This window comes from Bufo gargarizans, chromosome 4 (assembly GCF_014858855.1).
Source record: "Bufo gargarizans isolate SCDJY-AF-19 chromosome 4, ASM1485885v1, whole genome shotgun sequence".
Lineage (NCBI taxonomy): Eukaryota > Metazoa > Chordata > Amphibia > Anura > Bufonidae > Bufo > Bufo gargarizans.
In genome coordinates this window covers 516,480,624-516,501,978 of record NC_058083.1, presented here as the reverse complement: position 1 = coordinate 516,501,978, position 21,355 = coordinate 516,480,624, and the positions used below count along the sequence as shown (strand labels likewise).

General features: G+C 43.2%; 2 protein-coding genes across 2 annotated transcripts in view; both read left to right on the top strand.

Annotated features, from left to right (window-relative positions):
- The window catches only part of LOC122934035 (gastrula zinc finger protein XlCGF49.1-like), a 179,858-nt gene that overhangs the window by 80,903 nt on the left and 77,600 nt on the right, over positions 1-21,355 (top strand). The gene's annotated exons all lie outside the window — the stretch shown is intronic.
- On the top strand, positions 10,704-12,278 carry LOC122934033 (gastrula zinc finger protein XlCGF26.1-like). The gene has a single exon (XM_044289175.1). It carries the CDS (start codon positions 10,872-10,874, stop codon positions 12,102-12,104), a length of 1,233 nt encoding a protein of 410 aa, XP_044145110.1. The 5' UTR covers positions 10,704-10,871; the 3' UTR covers positions 12,105-12,278.

The following is a 21,355-nucleotide window of genomic DNA, read 5'->3' as shown; positions in this document are numbered from 1 at the left end:
CAGCTAAGTAAAGAAAAACGAGTGGCCATCATTACTTTAAGAAATGAAGGTCAGTCAGTCCGAAAAATTGGGAAAACTTTGAAAGTTTCCCCAAGTGCAGTCACAAAAACCATCAAGCGCTACAAAGAAACTGGCTCATATGCGGACCGCCCCAGGAAAGGAAGACCAAGAGTCACTTCTGCTGCAGAGGATAAGTTCATCCGAGTCACCAGCCTCAGAAATCGCAGGTTAACAGCAGCTCAGATTAGAGACCAGGTCAATGCCACACAGAGTTCTAGCAGCAGACACATCTCTAGAACAACTGTTAAGAGGAGACTGTGTGAATCAGGTCCTTCATGGTAGAATATCTGCTAGGAAACCACTGCTAAGGACAGGCAACAAGCAGAAGAGACTTGTTTGGGCTAAAGAACACAAGGAATTGACATTAGACCAGTGGAAATCTGTGCTTTGGTCTGATGAGTCCAAATTTGAGATCTTTGGTTCCAACCACCGTGTCTTTGTGCGACGCAGAAAAGGTGAACGAATGGACTCTACATGCCTGGTTCCCACCATGAAGCATGGAAGAGGAGGTGTGGTGGTGTGGGGGTGCTTTGCTGGTGACACTGTTGGGGATTTATTCAAAATTGAAGGCATACTGAACCAGCATGGCTACCACAGCATCTTGCAGCGGCATGCTATTCCATCCGGTTTGCGTTTAGTTGGACCATCATTTATTTTTTAACCGGACAATGACCCCAAACACACCTCCAGGCTGTGTAAGGGCTATTTGACCATGAAGGAGAGTGATGGGGTGCTGCGCCAGATGACCTGGCCTCCACAGTCACCGGACCTGAACCCAATCGAGATGGTTTGGGGTGAGCTGGACCGCAGAGTGAAGGCAAAAGGGCCAACAAGTGCTAAGCATCTCTGGGAACTCCTTCAAGACTGTTGGAAGACCATTTCAGGTGACTACCTCTTGAAGCTCATCAAGAGAATGCCAAGAGTGTGCAAAGCAGTAATCAAAGCAAAAGCTGGCTACTTTGAAGAACCTAGAATATGACATATTTTTAGTTGTTTCACACTTTTTTGTTATGTATATAATTCCACATGTGTTAATTCATAGTTTTGATGCCTTCAGTGTGAATCTACAATTTTCATAGTCATGAAAATAAAGAAAACTCTTTGAATGAGAAGGTGTGTCCAAACTTTTGGTCTGTACTGTAGGTGCTCTCATGGTTTTGAAGAAAAACAATTACCAGTAAGAGTAATTTTTGTTTTCCGCCTACACAAGGCGGAAATGGCTGGGAACCCTGGGTTTCTTTTCCTTGGTGATAGATCCTCATGGAGTCCGGGGGCAGGGGGAGCCATGTACATGGTTGTTTTTAATAATTCGCACAGATGCACTTTGTGTATTACCACTAATCATGTAATTTACCCATATTCTGAGATGACAAGATCAAGATATGAATTTCACAGAAATAAAGACAATGATATATGTCTTTATAGTTTGTACACTGATTGAATCATGCTGACTTTTCTTACTGTACTATTCTTACAACACTTGATTAAACCCTTAAAGACCGGCCCTACTTTTATTTTTTAATTTTTAATTTTTCCTAGCCATAACTTTTTTATTTTTCCGTTCACATAGCCTATTTTTTGCCGGACAAGATAAAAAAAATTTATGCCACCTATATGTTGTATTGGCCAACGGGATAAAAATTCTTTGTGCTGTCAAATTTAAAAGAAAAACAGAATTCCACCAAGGTTTTTGGGGTTTTGACATCACGGCGTTCCCTGTGCACTAAAAATGACCTGACGTCCTTATTCTGCGGCTCAATATGATTTCGGCAATACCAAACTTGTGTAGTTTTTATTTTAATTACTTTAAAAAAAAAAGAAACCTTTGAAAAAAAATTACATTTTCTTTGCATCGCCATATTCTGTCAGCTATAACTATTTTATATTTCTGTCTACAGAGCTGTATGAGGGCTTGTAGTTTTTATTGGTACCATTTTTGTGCTATTGAGAAAAATGGCAAAGTCCAGCTTTTTTAGAGTATGATGACTAAAAAATGGTGAATCATGTGATTTTCTTTTTTTTCCCGTTACAACGTTCAGCCCACAAGCAATTTTTTTCATATCCTAATAGTTCAGACATTTTCGAATGCGGCAAAACCTAATGTTGTATTTTTTTTTTCTTTGTATATTTTTATGTGTAAAATTGGGAAAAGGGAGTGATTTAAACTTTAAAAATTTTGGTGTTTTTTTTTTTTTTTTTTTTTTTTTTTTTTTTTTTTAGAAGAAAATTATTTGCCCCCCCTTAGGGGGCTGGAACGTGGTATCTTTTGATCCCTTCTCCTATTCACCCTAATAGAGCTCTATTAGGGTGAATAGGATTTTTACACTGTCCATTCTGAGCTGTGCCTCGTGCATAGCTCAGCATGGAGATTGCCATGGCAGGCCTGGAAAACTTGAGCAGCGTCCAGGCTGCCATGGCAACCGATCAGAGCCCCATGATTTCTCTGCGGGGGCTCCGATCGGAAGTCAGAGGGAACCATATTTGTCTGCCTTAACTCACAGGTGCCGCAATCAGCGTTGATCACGGCACCTGAAGTGTTTATTGACGAGTGCGACCGCTGCTCCCTGTCATTGCAGCCAGGTGCCGGCTGTATGATACAGCCAGCATCCTCCGCGTATGGAGCGGGGTCACTGCAGAGCTTTACGGGATTAATTGATTATACACTTTATGGGATAATTACCACGTGTGTGTTTGTATATATGTGTGTATGTATATATTGTAGGAAGGCTCAAGGGTCCATCGTTGACGAAAGGTATGTATCACCGAGGTTCCTGGCCTCTGTGGAGTAAGAGCCAGTTTTCATGTGTCAGCAGCAGTTGCTGTTTGACACCTAGCTATTTAGTATAGCTGATCCGGGACGGCTCTTACTGGGAGTAGTCAAAGTGCTGGGTGGGTGACTACTCCCCACGTTCCAGGCCGGGTCTTGACTGGCCTATAAAAAAAAAACATCCGGCAGTGTCAGCTGGGTGTAATTACCTCTCTCTCTGACAGAGGAGCTCTGGCAATCGCTGGATTGGGATCTGAGCCGTGTGCTAGGCTGGCAGCCTGAGTTTGGGAGGTCCTGAACAATGCCGATCGGGTGTGAACTAACACTCAGGATAAAAGGTGACTGTTGCTGTATGAACTGTCTAGGTGTGAACGAACACCTAAACTGCAAATGGACTGTCATACTGTTTTGTTGCCATAAGTGTGAATAAAAGACTGAAGTTTTTTTGAGTTACAAACTGATCTTTGCCTTTAAACTGCGTCCGTTTGTTCTGTCTACCAGAGCGAATTCCTACTATATATATAATATATATATATACAGACGTGGACAAAATTGTTGGTACCCTTTGGTCAATGAAAGAAAAAGTCACAATGGTCACAGAAATAACTTTAATCTGACAAAAGTAATAATAAATTAAAATTCTATAAATGTTAACCAATGAAAGTCAGACATTGTTTTTCAACCATGCTTCAACAGAATTATGTAAAAAAATAAACTCATGAAACAGGCATGGACAAAAATGATGGTACCCCTAACTTAATATTTTGTTGCGCAACCTTTTGAGGCAATCACTGCAATCAAACGCTTCCTGTAACTGTCAATGAGACATCTGCACCTCTCAGCAGGTATTTTGGCCCACTCCTCATGAGCAAACTGCTCCAGTTGTGTCCGGTTTGAAGGGTGCCTTTTCCAGACTGCATGTTTCAGCTCCTTCCAAAGATGCTCAATAGGATTGAGGTCAGGGCTCATAGAAGGCCACTTTAGAATAGTCCAATTTTTTCCTCTTAGCCATTCTTGGGTGTTTTTAGCGGTGTGTTTTGGGTCATTGTCCTGTTGCAAGACCCATGACCTGCGACTGAGACCAAGCTTTCTGACACTGGCTAGTACATTTCTCTCTAGAATTCCTTGATAGTCTTGAGATTTCATTGTACCCTGCACAGATTCAAGACACCCTGTGCCAGACGCAGCAAAGCAGCCCCAGAACATAACAGAGCCTCCTCCATGTTTCACAGTAGGGACAGTGTTCTTTTCTTGATATGCTTCATTTTTTCGTCTGTGAACATACAGCTGATGTGCCTTGGCAAAAACTTCGATTTTTGTCTCATCTGTCCACAGGACATTCTCCCAGAAGCTTTGTGGCTTGTCAACATGTAGTTTGGCATATTCCAGTCTTGCTTTTTTATGATTCGTTTTCAACAATGGTGTCCTCCTTGGTCGTCTCCCATGTAGTCCACTTTGGCTCAAACAACGACGGATGGTGCGATCTGACACTGATGTTCCTTGAGCATGAAGTTCACCTTGAATCTCTTTAGAAGTCTTTCTAGGCTCTTTTGTTACCATTCGGATTATCCGTCTCTTAGATTTGTCATCAATTTTCCTCCTGCGGCCACGTCCAGGGAGGTTGGCTACAGTCCCATGGATCTTAAACTTATGAATAATATGTGCAACTGTACTCACAGGAACATCTAGTTGCTTGGAGATGGTCTTATAGCCTTTACCTTTAACATGCTTGTCTATAATTTTCTTTCTGATCTCTTGAGACAGCTCTTTCCTTTGCTTCCTCTGGTCCATGTCGAGTGTGGTACACACCATATCACCAAACAACACAGTGATTACCTGGAGCCATATATATAGGCCCAATGGCTGATTACAAGGTTGTAGACACCTGTGATGCTAATTAGTGGACACACCTTGAATTAACATGTCCCTTTGGTCACATTATGTTCTGTGTTTTCTAGGGGTACCATCATTTTTGTCCATGCCTGTTTCATGAGTTTATTTTTTTACATAATTCTGTTGAAGCATGGTTGAAAAACAATGTCTGACTTTCATTGGTTAACATTTATAGAATTTTAATTTATTATTACTTTTGTCAGATTAAAGTTATTTCTGTGACCATTGTGACTTTTTCTTTCATTGACCAAAGGGTACCAACAATTTTGTCCACGTCTGTATATATATATATATATATTTGTGAGGGGCACAATAATCTGTTCCGTCCAAAGTGAAGTGATGCGATTTAAGGCAAAGCTGGAGGCTATAAAGGCGCAAAGGCATTTGGCCTTGAGAAGAGAGCATTCAATGTTGTGCGGACACTTTGTAAAATCCAACGGGTCAAAGATGGATCTGGAGATCTTGAAGAGAGTGAAAAGGGGATGTGTGTCGTTGCTAAGGGCAACCGATGGGAAGAGTGAGATGGAAAAACGGTGCGGCTCTCAGGAGTTTACAGCCAGTGTGTACAAAGTCCTAGAGATGTGCGGAGCACCTGTGATGACAATGGGTAAGAGCGTCCAGTTGTTATTTGTGTTGCAGAGAAAGTGATAATGAGCAAGGCTCTGTAGGTTGGGCAGGTGGCTGACCAACGCCCTAAAACCTCAGAAGTGCCAAATTGTGGTGTGAGCCGGCAGCAGTTGTTATCTGCTGAGCTGGTAGGTGTTAAGACACCAGGACTAGAGACTGTTACAAAAAAGTACGATATGATGGTGAATGTCAGTCCAGTCCGAGCGGTATGGGATGTAGAAATTATGTTAAACGTTGAGAGTACACAACTGTGGGAAACTACTGTGTTAAAGGTACAGGAATGTGTGGCAGTGTTAGAGGATGTACCACACGTACCAGGTGCGGATAAGCAGGTTCCCCAGTGTTATATGGGGGATGAGCTCATTGGCAGTGCTGATGAAGGAGAACCTGGGTGGGTTCAAGACGTGAACCGGATTGAGTACGGGAAGGATCGGGAGCCATTGGTGGCGGCATGTAGCGAGTTTTGAGAATGTGTCACAACCAATTCCTGTTGGGAAAGTGATTGTGGAAGCGAACCAGGCTCTGCTGGCCTGGATATGGCAGAACAAAGGGAAAGCGGTGGAAGAGAGGTGTTGCAAGGTCAGACAGGAGGACTGCTGGACCCAAGCCCCCTAAGGTATTTCACTGTCGGACCTAAGTGAATACCGTATAATGTGAATTGCATCTTAGAGGTGAGATAGGGAAACCTCTGTTTAGTGAGGGCCTAGCCGGGCGAGTGTTTATTGTGTTGATGTAACACAGTGTCAGTTGAAGCTGCGACTTCAAAGTGCCGAGTGATGTCAAAACTCGGATATAAGATGTAAAGAGTGCCAAATAAAAGCAACGTTTGGACATGGAATCCGTTGTCTGAGAGGAAATTTGTGATGACAACCCCCTGAGAGAGAACCATCCCTTACAATATATACTGTTTGACACATTGCTTGACAAAGGCTCCATTGAGTTTGAGCTGAAATGTTAGAAAAGCATGGGCGAATAATCCTGAGAGGGATTGTGCCTCCCACTTTTGATTGTGCTGCTTTCCTTCTTTTCTTTATTCTGTGTGTGTGTGTGTGTATGTATGTGTGTATGTACTGTATGTGTATATAATATATATATACATACATACAGTACAGACCAAAAGTTTGGACACACCTTCTCATTCAAAGAGTTTTCTTTTCTTTTCATGACTATGAAAATTGTAGATTCACACTGAAGGCATCAAAACTATGAATTAACACATGTGGAATTATATACATAACAAAAAAGTGTGAAACAACTAAAAATATGTCATATTCTAGGTTCTTCAAAGTAGCCACCTTTTTGCTTTGATTACTGCTTTGCACACTCTTGGCATTCTCTTGATGAGCTTCAAGTAGGTAGTCATCTGAAATGGTCTTCCAACAGTCTTGAAGGAGTTCCCAGAGATGCTTAGCACTTGTTGGCCCTTTTGCCTTCACTCTGCGGTCCAGCTCACCCCAAACCATCTCGATTGGGTTCAGGTCCGGTGACTGCGGAAGCCAGGTCATCTGGCGCAGCACCCCATCACTCTCCTTCATGGTCAAATAGCCCTTACACAGCCTGGAGGTGTGTTTGGGGTCATTATCCTGTTGAAAAATAAATGATGGTCCAACTAAACGCAAACTGGATGGAATAGCATGCCGCTGCAAGATGCTGTGGTAGCCATGCTGGTTCAGTATGCCTTAAATTTTGAATAAATCCCCAACAGTGTCACCAGCAAAGCACCCCCACACCATCACACCTCCTCCTCCATGCCTCACGGTGGGAACCAGGCATGTAGAGTCCATCTGTTCACCGTTTCTGCGTCGCACAAAGACACGGTGGTTGGAACCAAAGATCTCAAATTTGGACTCATCAGACCAAAGCACAGATTTCCACTGGTCTAATGTCCATTCCTTGTGTTCTTTAGCCCAAACAAGTCTCTTCTGCTTGTTGCCTGTCCTTAGCAGTGGTTTCCTAGCAGATATTCTACCATGAAGGCCTGATTCACACAGTCTCCTCTTAACAGTTGTTCTAGAGATGTGTCTGCTGCTAGAACTCTGTGTGGCATGAAAATAAAGAAAACTCTTTGAATGAGAAGGTGTGTCCAAACTTTTGGTCTGTACTGTATGTATGTGTGTGTGTGTGTGTGTGTGTGTGTAAAAACCACGTTCACTCCTGCTTTCAAATCATGAATATAGTGACCCGGTGGGGAGTTTATCGGCCCCCTTTATTTATTCATCTATTTTTATGTCGCTGTGCCCGGTGTTTCTCTCTCCTCCCCTCTCCCTGCCGATCCTTGTTCCCATTTGTCCGTGCCTGTCCTTTGTTGTGGCGGGCTGCTGCGCATGTTGCTGGGCTGGTTGTTGCCGTGGCAGCGACGCTTTGTGGTTGGCCTGGCGACGCACGTCCGGCCTCGTGGGCGGAGCTCTGCCTGGCGTATCCTCGTGATCGGTTAGGTGACGGTCGCCCTGGTCATGTGGTTTCCACGTCTCCATGGTGACGGCGCTTGGCTTGGTTTCTGAGGGTGTCGCTTCTGTGACGTGACGGGGACTTCTGGGCATGCATGGTTCGGTTGTGAGGACGCGGACTTTGGCGCCCCCGTCCATACGCCGCCGAGTGAGTTGTTTTTAATTTCACTAACTCATTCACTTCCTTATATGCACACAGCTGATATGATATTGTGTTGATGAATTTTATTATAATCAATTAACTCACAGTTATGCTGTTACGATTATTAGTATGTGTGTACACATTGAATTGCACTTTGTATATCATCATGTCAGGTGAATCATTATGTCATACAAACCACGTTAGTTTTATATATATTATATATTGCACTATTTACTTTATTATACTTTGTATTGAATAATTGTAACTTTAATTGTTTGCTATGCATTGTGGGTATATATACCCGTGTATGACACCTTGTGGTATGCTTGAGAAAGACCGCATTGAGACGGTTGAAACGTTGCACAGAGGGGAATAAAGGATCCACCTTTTTCATTTCATTTGGAGTGCTGCCTCATCCTTTGGATACTATACTCATCTATAGCCGTCTGAGCCTGCGGCTGAGAGGACTTGCACCCGTATCTCAGGTCTTGTGCTGCTGGGGCCCCCTTTTTGGTATATATATATATATATATATATATATATATATATATATATATATATACATACACACACACACACTAAGGGATCGCTTTTCTTTTAGGGGGTCGCAACCACATACTTCTTCACGGACACCAGTATTAAGGTCCAAAATTGTGGTTTATTGTGGCACGTTTAGCATAAACAAACAATACAAATAAACACCTGTCTGTCTAGGCTCTAGTTAATACAATAAACAGTATAGAAACATAGAATGTGTCGGCAGATAAGAACCATTTGCGCCTTCTAGTCTGCCCAATATATTGAATACTATGAATAGCCCTTGGCCCTATCTTATATGAAGGATGGCCTTATGCCTATCCCATGCATGCTTAAACTCCTTCACTGTATTTGCAGCTGCCACTTCTGCAGGAAGTCTATTCCATGCATCCACTACTCTCTCAGTAAAGTAATACTTCCTAATATTACTTTTAAACCTTTTGTCCCTGACTCGCCTACAGAACACAGTTCACATATGACATCAGGCCCGGCTTTCTCAGCCAAACAGTCCAGCAGCCTCCCGGCTGTGACCAGGCGATTAACAGGTCCACACAGGGAAGAGATTCGGCTACACAGCCTTGTGGTCCCTCAGCCCTCCTAGCTGAGACCACACAGAGCCTCTGTTCCAGGATCACTCTCTTCCCAGACTGACACACCAAGGGTTGGTTTTATGCCTCTCTGAATACAGCAGGCCTCACCTGCAATCACCTCAGGAGGAAGGGAATACCCGTGCTAGAAGGGTGTGGACTGGCAGCTTCCACTACCAAGCCTAACCGCCAGTCCAAATAAAATCCAGCCCAGAACACAAAGTAAACAACACTGTCTCGACAAACTATCCTTTGCTGAGACCACTGCATACTACTGGATTTTAATTATCTCACCCAGCTGAGGTACCTTGGTGAGATCTACATGACCTGCTGCACTGTACACCTTACAATATATACATATACACACTGTATAAGCATGTAATGTGTATGAGTAATGCTCAACATGTGTACAGTATATTCATGTAATTTGTGTCTATGTAGTATGTACTTACATGTGTGTAATTTAATGATGGATCTTTATGTGTGTGAGTGAATCTATCTTATTATATAGGCTGGGATCACATCATGATTGTGATATATGTTTAGTTTGTACATTGGGAAAACTGCCAACATAAAAGGTATATGTGTCCAGAGGCTTTTGGTCTCCATCTGGCTTCTATACATCAGTATTCCATAAAAATATAGCCAGTAAAAAAAAAGTTAAATGTCACTGTCTGGTATCTGTCATACACATCAATTCAATGTATACATCCTGGGTGTATATGTTAAAGCCCATAAATGTGATCTGAACAGGGCATTATATGTACAGTACATTCCAGTATTATTTATATGTACAGTGATACCTCGGTTCACGAACGCTTCTGTTCACGAACAACTCGGTTCACGAACAGAAAAGTTCATAAAAATATGCTCCGGTTCACGAACTCCGCCTCGGTTCACGAACAGGAGCCGCGGCCATTTTAATGCTATTTCCAGGCTGTCACATGGTCGTGACTTCCTGTAGGAAGACCGTGGAGAGAAGAAGAGACGCAGAAAGAAGTACTGTGAGTACTCTGCAAACATTTTAAGTGATTTTTTGATTTTTGGTGTGCTTTTTAGCACATACAGTACTGTACTGTACTACAGTACTGTACTTACTGTATTGTACAGTTCACTGGACACCCAATATGGCTCCCAAGAAGCAGAGTGGAAAGAAGAAAGTGCGGAGCAGCAATGAAGGTGACAAGAACAGCAATGCAGGTGACAATGTGCAAAGTTGAAATGCAAGTGACAATGTGTATTGTAATTTGTTTCATATTTTTGTGCTTCAAAACCCCCCCAAAAAAGGTCAGCACGGATTAACCGGATTTACATTGAACCCTATGGGAAAATGTGCCTCGGTTCGCGACCAATTCGGTTCGCGACCAGAGTCAGTTCACGAATTAAGTTCGTGAACCGAGGTATCACTGTATGTGGTATATGAGCAATAATATATTTACTACGTCTGTAAGGTAGATAGAAGGTGGGCTCTCAGCTTCAATTTCTGGTGTGTTTTGTGCTTGAGTGCAGTTAGCGGTCAGTGTGTGTGACAGACACCAGCTTATAGCACTGACTCACAGATCCCTTGTGAACCTATGAAGATGCTGGATTCAGCACAAGAGTGGAAAATACTAGTGACCAGCCTGGGGACCTAACATCATCATCTACTGGTCTACTGTCAGATTGTTATCTGTTTCCCCATAGTCAGTTGATATTTTGTTTTTTATATAGAACTGTTATAAAATCTATAAGTTTAAGGTTCTATTTTAAAATGATAAAACTCAGATTTATTCTTGGCAGATGACTGTACCAGGAGCTCAAAGAAACATGTGATGTTATCAGATTTTAGAACAGATGATTGTGGTGTCACAGCAGATACATATGAAGAGCTTGCCATTATCTCAGATGTATCCTCAGCAGCTCACAGCAAAGATCTATCATCTGATCCTTTGGATGGATTTCAATCTTCTGATTTATCACAGACTGTTAAGCAAAATAAAAGCCACAGAAGAAGTGTTCATCATCAAAGAAGTCATACAGGGGAGAATACTCTTTCATGCTCAGAATGTGGGAAAGGTTGTAAATCTAAATCAGATCTTATTAGACATAAGAGAACTCACACAGGGGAGAAGCCATTTTCATGTTCAGAATGTGGGAAATGCTTTCAGCAGAAATCACATCTTCTTAACCATCAGAGAATTCACACAGGGGCGAAGCCATTTGCTTGTTTACAATGTGGGAAATCTTACACACAGAAATCATGTCTTGTTATACATGAGAGAAGTCACTCAGGGGAGAAGCCATTTTCTTGTTTAGAATGTGGGAAATGTTTCACTGATAAATCAACTTTTGGTAAACATCAGAGAGGTCACACAGGGGAGAAGCCATTTTCTTGTTTAGAATGTGGGAAATATTTCATATATAAATCAAATCTAGTTGTACATCAGAGAATTCACACAGGGGAGAAGCCATTTTCATGTTCAGAATGTGAAAAACATTTTAACCGTAAATCACATCTTGTTAGACATCATAGAATTCACACAGGGGCGAAGCCATTTTCTTGTTTAGAATGTGGGAAATGTTTTACTAATAAATCAACTCTTGTTAATCATCAAAGAAGTCACACAGGGGAGAAGCCATTCTCATGCTCAGAATGTGGGAAATGCTTTACTTATAAATCAACTCTTGGTATACATGAGAGAAGTCACACAGGGGAGAAACCCTTTTCTTGTTTAGAATGTGGGAAATGTTTTACTTATAAATCAACTCTTGTTAAACATCAGAGAATTCACACAGGGGATAAGCCATTTTCTTGTTTACAGTGTGGGAAATCATACACACAGAAATCATGTCTTGTTATACATGAGAGAAGTCACACAGGGGAGAAGCCATTTTCTTGTTTAGAATGTGGAAAATCATACACACAGAAATCATGTCTTGTTATACATGAGAGAAATCACACAGGGGAGAAGCCATTTTCTTGTTTACAGTGTGGGAAATCTTATACAAAGAAATCATGTCTTGTTAAACATCAGAGAATTCACACTGGAAAGAATCGATTTTAATATTCAGAATGTGATAACTGGAGATGAGCGAACTTTTGAAAAATTCTATTCTGCAGCTTGGTCAAAGTTCAACAAGAAATTTTGATTTGTCCTGAATTAATTTGTCATGAATCACTATGTTAAAACCTCATTTAGCCTATCAATCAACGAGACCATTTTTAACGGCCCCTTAGACGAAGTACACCCGTCTAACAGCCATTAAAAACAGTAATACGCTCATATGCACATATAGCTTTTTGTTTGCACAGGGACTGTCTGCTTTTCTCTTGATTGAAAAAGACCTGCAGAAGTACCTGCGCTTAGCATGATGACTTCACCATGTGATCATGCTAGGAGAGCACAGTGACATCATCACATTGAGCGCAGGTCCTTTTACAGCTCTTTTTTAGTCAAGAGAGGAGCTGACTGCCTCTGCGCAAGCAAGTGGATGAGGTGAGTGAAAAAAGTTTTTCCCCCTCCCCCATGACGGCACCCATGCGAGGAGGACCTCCCATCTGGGGCAGGAAACCTGAGGATATAAAAATGTTCACACCCCCACCACACCTCAGTTCAGGTTTCCTGTCCTCCGGATGGGAGATCCTGAGGTTCTTACCAAATTACATCTCAGGGGCTGGGGGGATCCAGGTCTGTGCACCGCAATGGACGCATCCCGGGCAGTGTAAATCTCCTGAGGGAGCAACTGCCAAAGACTGCACCCTCCTGGCCTCTGGAGGGACCGATGTGGCCGTGTTCAGGCAGGGGTCCAGTGTGCGGCGGTTGTAGAGAGGCAGCACGGCCTTACTCCAAGATGGGACTGCGCAACTTCCAGTGCGGACTGCGCAACTTCCAGTACGTCACTTCCGGTGACATCACAAACCCGGAATTACCGGGATTAGGCGCTAATTTTGAAAAAATCCAACAGGAGGTGGCCGAGGCGCGTTATAAATGCGGCAGCAGGAGAGGACAGCCAGCCTGCAAGCAAGGAATCCAGACGGAAGATGTCAGAACCTGCGGATTCAGGGCGCGCCGACCCCAGTGAACCCTTGAGGCCTTCTAGTCCAGTACTGGTCCTAAGGAGTGGGGGACAACCGCTGGAGGGTAAGACCCATCCGTATTGTAGGTTCCTAAAAAGGCGTCAGAGAAGTCCAAGCACAAGGAGTGTGGGGAATGCAGGGTCCCGTTACCTTCCTCCTGTTGTCACCGCCAGTTCTGTGAGAAGGTCTGGCAGACGTCCTTCTCTACCTCTTGCATGATGTTCTTTGTTTTGGTTTCACTTTGTCGTCATCTTTCCTTCTCCCAGGTGTCACCTATTTAGACTAATCGTCTCCCTTTATATTCCCTCCCATACTGCCTCACTTTGCGGTTTATACTACTTCCTGGATGAAGTGTTCACTGCTGGAAGCTGCTGTTTACTCAGATAAGTCTTTATTGTGTTTCCTTGCTGGCTTGATTCTAGGTGACCCTGACTCCGTCCATGTTAAGTGCAGGGAGCCGGTGGTCGTGTCCCCTCACTATTATAGGGTTTTCAGGTGTCGCACAGTCTTAGGTATGTGGGCATACAATCGTCTGCCATTGAGACCCTTGCATGGGCATAGCAGTCAGGGAGAGCTCTTAGTGTTTTATAGGGCTCACCTATATGCTTTTTAGTTTGGGATCAAATCAGTCGGGCGTTTATTCATAAGTTCCAGCTATCTGCAACATCATCCGTGACATTATAAACCGCCATAACCGTCTTAAGCATGAATCCGGTTTCAACCTTGAATTGACCGCATGCAAGGTCTTTTGCTGGAGGTAGCCGATCTCCGTAAAACTGTGTCTCAATTTCAGGTGACCGGTTCTGCTGGTTTTCATGGAGTTTGTTCCGAGCCTAAGATCTCGCTTCCGGATACGCTCTCCGGGGGTAGTGAGAATTTTGTTCGCTTTAGACAGGCTTGAAAACTCCATTTTTGCCTACTTCCCCATTCCTCTGGTGATGAGGAGCAGAGGGTCTTGGGCCTTTTCGCTGCCGATGGGGGCCCGGCCCCTCCGATCGGTGGATGAATTTTTTTGTAGCCCTGGGGCAGATATATGATGACCCGGATCGTATTGCTCTGGCTGAATCTAAACTGCGTCTTTTATGCCAGGGTAAACAGTCCGCAGAGATATATTGTTCTGAATTTCGGAGATGAGCAGCTGATATTGGTTGGAATGATGCTGCACTCAGAAGTCAATTTTGCCATGGTCTTTCGGAAAGATTAAAAGATGCATTTGCTTTTCATGAGAGACCAGCCTCGTTAGAATCTGCCATGTCTCTAGCTATTCGTATTGACAGGCTTCTTAGAGAGAGAGAGGAGACTACTCCTTCCTGTCATATTCAGCCCAAGGACAGTGGGGCTGTTTCATTCAGTGCGCAGGGGTCTCAGTCTCTCACAATCCCCTCTGAGGAGGAGGCCATGCAGCTGGGTTTGCTTGCCTCTGATAGTAGAGGATTCAGCTCTAAGAGGAGGGTTTGTTTCTGTTGTGGGGGTATAAATCATTTGGCTAATGTTTGCCCCTCTAGGAGATTCATGGAGTTTTCTGAGGGTAATAAAAAAAAAAGTATAAACCCTCTAAAAACTTTCCATTTGCTACTATTGGCAAGGTTGATGCGGAAATTCAAGGTTTGCCGTTTGCTTGTAGTTCCCGTTTTCTCATACCTGCCAGGGTGGCGCTAGACAGCAAGAACATTGTGAGATATTTTTGTAGATAGTGGAGCAGCTGTCAATCTCATTGATAATCAATTTGCAATAACGCATGGTTTCCAGGTATGCACTTTGGAAAAGGATATACCTGTTTTTGCTATCGATTCCGCTCCACTTTCTCAAAGATCGTTAAAGGGCATAGTTCACAATATCCGTTTGACTGTGGGTGACGCTCATGTTAAGGATATGTCATGTTTCGTCCTAAGCGGATTACCTACTCCTGTAGTGTTGGGGCTACCCTGGCTCACTAAACATAACCCCACCATTGATTGGCAAGCAAGGCAAATAAACGGTTGGAGTGAGTTTTGCAGAGAGAATTGCCTCACGGTGAATCTTTCAGAGGTTTCTACCAAGACTGTACCATCTTTTCTCTCTGAATTTTCGGATGTGTTTTCTGAGAGTAGTGTCCAGGAGTTGCCCCCTCACCGGGAGTACGACTGCCCTATTAATCTCATCTCAGGCGCCAAGCTGCCAAAATCACGTTTATACAATCTCTCCCAACCTGAAAGGGTCGCTATGTGTACTTATATCTCTGAGAGCCTGAGAAAGGGACACATCCGACTCTCGAAGTCACCTGTTGCCGCAGTTGTTTTTTTTTTTTTGTTAAGAAAAAAGATGGTTCTTTAAGACCTTGTCTGGATTTCAGGGAGCTGAACCGTATCACAACTCGTGACCCATATCCGCTTCCTCTGATCCCGGACCTTTTTAACCAGATTGTTGGGGCTAAAGTTTTTTCTAAGTTGGATTTAAGAGGGGCATACAACCTAGTCAGGCTCAGGGAAGGGGACGAGTGGAAGACGGCCTTTAAGACCCCTGAGGGTCATTTCGAGAATTTGGTTATGCTCTTTGGTTTGATGAATGCTTCGGCCATCTTCAAACATTTTGTGAACAGCATTTATTTATCATTTAATGGGGAAATTTGTTCTGGCGTATCTAGATGATGATTTTTTTTTCCTCCTGATTTCAAGACTTATCGGGACCACCTACGTCAGGTCTTGCTGATTCTGCGGGAGATTAAATTGTACGCTAAACTGGAAAAATGTGTGTTTGCAGTTCCGGAGATTCAATTTCTTGGTTTTCTTCTCTCCACTTCTGGTTTTCGCATGGACCCTGAGAAGGTCCGCACTGTGCTTGATTGGGAGCTTCCTGAGAATCGGAAGGCGCTGTTGCGGTTTTTGGGTTTTGCCAATTATTATAGAAAGTTAATTTTGAATTATTCCTCTGTTGTTAAGCCACTCACTGATATGACTAAAAAGGGGGTAGATTTTTCCTTGTGGTCGGTAGATGCGCTTAAAGCCTTTTCTAGTATTAAAGAGAGTTTTGCTTCCGCTCCCATTTTGGTACAACCTGATGTCTCTCTACCTTTTATTGTTGAGGTGGATGCTTCTGAGGTGGGTGTGGGTGCGGTCTTATCTCAGGGTCCCTCTCCTGCCACATGGCGACTGTGTGCCTTTTTCTCAAGGAAACTCTCCTCTGCATAGAGAAAATTACAATGTGGGAGATAGGGAGTTGTTGGCCATCAAATTAGCTTTTGAGGAATGGCGCCATTGGTTAGACACCCTATTACCGTGTTTACCGACCATAAGAATCTGGCCTACTTGGAATCGGCCAAGCGTCTGAAACCGAGACAGATGGTCTTTGTTCTTTTCTAGGTTTAATTTTGTTGTCACGTTCCGCCCTGGGGTTGAAAATGTGAAGGCGAATTCCCTTTCACGAGAGGGCCTGGTTTTCGGCTCTCCAGAGGCTAGCCTCCCTCCTCTCTACCACCAAGGGATGATCTTCTCTTTCAGGGTCCCCTATTCCATTCTGACCCGGGTACTCTAAAGTTGACGGCATGGAAGTTGATAGGAACATTTGGCTAGATAGGGGCCTGTCAGGCAAAGTGGTGTCCACCCTACTTAAGAGCAGGAAAGAATCCATGACCAATAAATATCTGAAAGTCTGGGGGGTTTTCTCCACCTTTCTGGGTTTTTCTCCTGAACCCCTTAAGGATCCTGAAATTCCTAGGATTATAGACTTTCTACAAGCGGGCTTAGAAAAAAAAAAAAAGCTTAAGGCTTCCACCTTGAAGGTTCATGTGGCAGCACTAAGTTATTTTTTTGACTATAGGCTAGCCGATCACCCCTGGGTGAAGAGATTTTTTAATGCTGCCTCCAGGATTCATCCCTCATTGCGGCCCCTTACTCCTCCGTGGGACCTTTTAATGCAGTCCTTACAGCCCTCTCCCAGCATCCCTTTGAGCCACTACAGGATTTATCCTTGGGGACCCTTTCCTATAAACTGGCCTTTCTAATGGCCATAACCGCGGCAAGAAGGTCTCAGAGATACAGGCTTTTTCTGCCTTCCAGTTGTTTCCAATTTTCAGATGAATCAGGACATAATCCTTCCCTCCTTCTGTCCAAATCCAGCCAACCAGTTGGAAAGTAAATTCCACTGTCTAGACGTCAGGAGGTGTTTAATCTTCTACCTGGAATCTACCGCTCCCTGGAGAGTGGACGAAAATCTTTTCATTCAATATCAGGGTAAACTGAAAGGTTGTAGGGTTTCCCGGGGAATCTTAGCTAAATGGGTTAAAAAAGGCATCCTTTTGTCCTATACTTCTCTCAGGCTCCCTCCTCCGGAGGGATTCGGGGCTCATTCCACCAGGTCAGTGGCCACCTCCTGGGCAGAGAGGGCTAACGCCTGCCTTAGTCAGATTTGTAGGGCTGCAACATGGAGCACCCCTCATACCTTTTTCAAGCATTATATGCTTAACCTCAATGAGAGACTATAGATATATGTAGAAAGAGACAATTTGTTTCTAGATTTGGTTATATATATATTTTTTTCTCTTGTCCAATCTCTTCTTCTTGGTGGTGTTGGCACATTCCGGAGACCGGTAATCACAATCACTGAGGTGTGGTGGGGGTGTGAACATTTTTATATCCACAGGTTTTCTGTCCCAGATGGGAGGTCCTTCTCGCATGGGTGCCGTCATGAGTATCGAGAAAAACTATTACCGGTAAGCAATTATTGTTTTCCTATTTTTTCGACAACTCCAGCTGCCATTTTAGGAAAAATTATTTGTAATCACGAAGCCCAAGTAAATTTGGCTTCATTTAAAATGTTTTTATTTTATTTTTATTTTTTATTAAAATTCAGACTGAATTCCACTTTGGATGGTTCGCTTAGCTGAACGCTAGTGATAACCATAAAGTGGATCTTGTTAGACATCGGAGAATCCACACAGGGAAAAAAATATTTTCATGTTCTGAATGTAGAGAATGAAATAGAATATGGATAGGATTTAATCTGTAATTGCACAGCAGAGAGCTTACAGAGGAAAAATGTTTTTCTACCAAGGGATTTTTTTTTTATGTTAATTTGTCAACTTCCAGGAGATATAACTTTGATTAATTTTATGTAGCAACTTGACGTGTTTTTTTTTTTTGCGTTGCAAGTTGTAGTTTTTATGGTGCCATTTTGCCATTACACATAACCTCCTGATGAACTTTTATTACCTCTGTCTGGGAGAAAGATGGGTTAAAACCGCAATACTGTTTTTATGCTATAAAATTGGCGGCGTTTATTTTTTGGCACAAATAAAATGATAACTTTATTCACTATTTGATTATAGTGATACCAGTATTTTTTTTTTTTTTACTACTGTTGCACCATAAAAATCTTATTTTTTTTTTAAAGTAGAAAATGTTTTCACATCGCCAAATCCCAAGACACATAACTCTATTTTTATTTTTTTCCCATGGAGCTGTGTGAAGGGTTCATTTTTGCGGGATGACTTATAGTTTTATTTTGGGGTATCTTTTTTTTATTTTTTTAGACAAATGGCAAAGCTGCAATAGTGGCATTTTTTTCGGCCTTCTCTGTAAGGGATAAATGACATGATAATTGTGTAGTGCAAGTCATTATGGATGCGGCAATAGCAATTATGTAAGATTTTATCTTTGGATTCAGTTCTTATGGGCTCATTCATGCGGTCATATGGTCACTGTGCCCATTTTTGAACAGCAAATAGCGGGTCTGCAAAACACGGGCATTGGCCATGTGAACTCCATATCATAGATGCGGACCCATTGACTTGAATGGGCCTGCAATCTGTAAAATGTGTCAAAAGATGGGACATGTCATATTTTTTGCGGAGCAGAGTCACGGATTGGAAGCCCCCGGAAACACTCTGTAGCTCGTCTAAGGACTTTGGGGTCTGTGCTTCCACACCATAAAATATTGGACATGTCCTATCTTTTGATGTATTTTGCGGATCTTGGACCCATTCAAGTCAATGGGTCTGCACCGCCATATGGGCTTCACACGGCTGGTACCCATGTTTTGCGGACCGCTATTTGCAGTCCGCAACAGGGGCACAGCAACCATGAGCTCTAGAGTCCACTAAAAGTAATGAATTCGCTCTCAGGTCCTGAGTAATTTTAAGTGAAGTACTGCATGAAACAAAGTAAATGACCCTGCACTGTAATCAGGGGATCCGTCACATGATTCCCTTAGACTTTATATAACTGTGTCAAACATGTTGTTACCATTTGTTAATAAATATCTGCATTTTGGGCCTATGTCTCTTTATTCTTTAGATGATAAGATATGGCCCCAGAACCTACGAAGTTAAGGAAGAGTTGGTGGTCACTGTGTATGCAGATGGTGAGGGGAGACTTCCATCGTGGATCCCAGACTTTGTGGAATTTTTTAGGACACTTTGAGGGTCGTTTATCAAAGAGACCTTTTACTCTGGTCTTTGATAGATGCTACACTGCTGAAGGATGTGCCTAATTTATCACAAAACATACAATTCTTCATAACTTGCCAGGGCTAATTTGCCAGCAAGGCCATTCCCTAGTGGCGGGAAGAGTGAAAAAATGTCTGAGTGATAAAGTATTGTCACATAGGCTTGGGCCTTGCGTTTTTCTTTACTTCAAAATCTGGCATAGTGCTGTAAGTAAATGACCCCACTTCTGTTTTTGAAATAGATCCTGTAATATTACACCACCGAGCTAAGCGAGGGAGTCTCCTTCCATCCATATCATCGCTATATTTTGCTTTGCTAAGAAAAATATTTTACAATTCACAGTTTGATTCCCATGCACCACTCCAAATGCTCCGTGATTGACTTGGGAAGGTCTTCTACCAAAGCGTGCAATACTCACAAGAGGAATCAGTGCAAGGCAGCGGAGACCATCATTAGGCAGATCTGCATAGGGAAACATACCCGTCGCACCAGCTGCCTTGCTCGGGTCCCCGCTGTCAATATCCACTTTGACCCCACTCCTGGCCGCAGTGGTGACCTGCTGCCCTTGCATCATGGCAATTGGGCACATGATGCAAGATGAGCAGATCAATGTTGTGGCTAGCAATTTGCTGCAAAGCGGCTGATGGCAGCAGGGTCTGAGCAAGGCAGCTAAGACCAGGGAGTAAAAGAGTCGGGACCCAATACCTGCTTAGAAGGGGCTGTAAAAAAAACAAAAAAGTGCACAACCTTTTTAAAACCATCAACATTTCAGACAGGAAAGCAACTCAAACACCAGTTTTGCCGAAAATGTATTTTTTTTACTGAAACATGCTGGATTCACAGAAATACATTTACATACCACTCTGAAAGGGCCAGAAGCTGGGCATTAGTACTATGTGGTTGCACTAAGGGGAAATGCCCTAGATTACACTGTTATATATTGGGATGGCTCAGTCTTACAGGCCAGCACAGCGCCCCATAATAGATATTTAACATGGACAGTTAGCATCCCTTCTTTATGTGATCATTCTTTTTTCTCGATCACTGCAGTTACCTTTTCAGGATCAAGTGGATATCAAGCCGACGCCAGTGACACCCAAGATGATGTAAGACCAGTTGGTTCTTTAATTTATTGCAAGGTGTATTGGTACCACCTGTGACGACACCGCACCTCACAGCCCCACCTGACATCACTGGTTACCAAGAAGTGATGTTATGTCCTCCCTGGGATTACGTAAGGTCAGCTTGGCACAGTTTACACAGACACCTTCTGTCTGCACGGGCACAGGTTGAGAGAGAGGGTGGTCCACGCTACCTTCAGCGTGACGCAACACTCGCTCACAACCCTGACAAGCTGAGAGAGCCTTTTCACTGCCCCAGTGAAATAGAGCCCTGCCAGCTCGGTAGACTGCCACCAATTTCTCGTTCGATATAAGCCCGGTCTGTTAATGGGGTTATATCGGGTCAGAAACCAACCCCAGGTAGCGTATAACGCTATGCTGAGACACGGACGTGTGGGATTCATGGATCGAGATACAGAACAGCGCAAGAGTAATTTATATAGTTGCCTTAGGGGCGCAGTAAACACGACACAGCAAGTTAGCAAATGAAAGTCAGTTACTGGATAAAGGTGTAACCCTTTAGCTGTGATGGTGAATGCCATAGCCCCCCGGGAAGCAGGTTTTCCCCTCACCCATGACGGCACCCCATGCGACCAGGGACCTCCCATCCGGGACAGGAAACCTGAGAAGATAAAAGGTTCACACCCCCACCAAGCACCAGTTCAGGTTTCCTGTCCTCCGGATAGGAAGTCCCTG

What these genes read in the sequence shown, in the direction of transcription:
- LOC122934033 (XM_044289175.1), top strand. Translation starts at nt 10,872, where the DNA reads ATGTTATCAGATTTTAGAACAGATGATTGTGGTGTCACAGCAGATACA.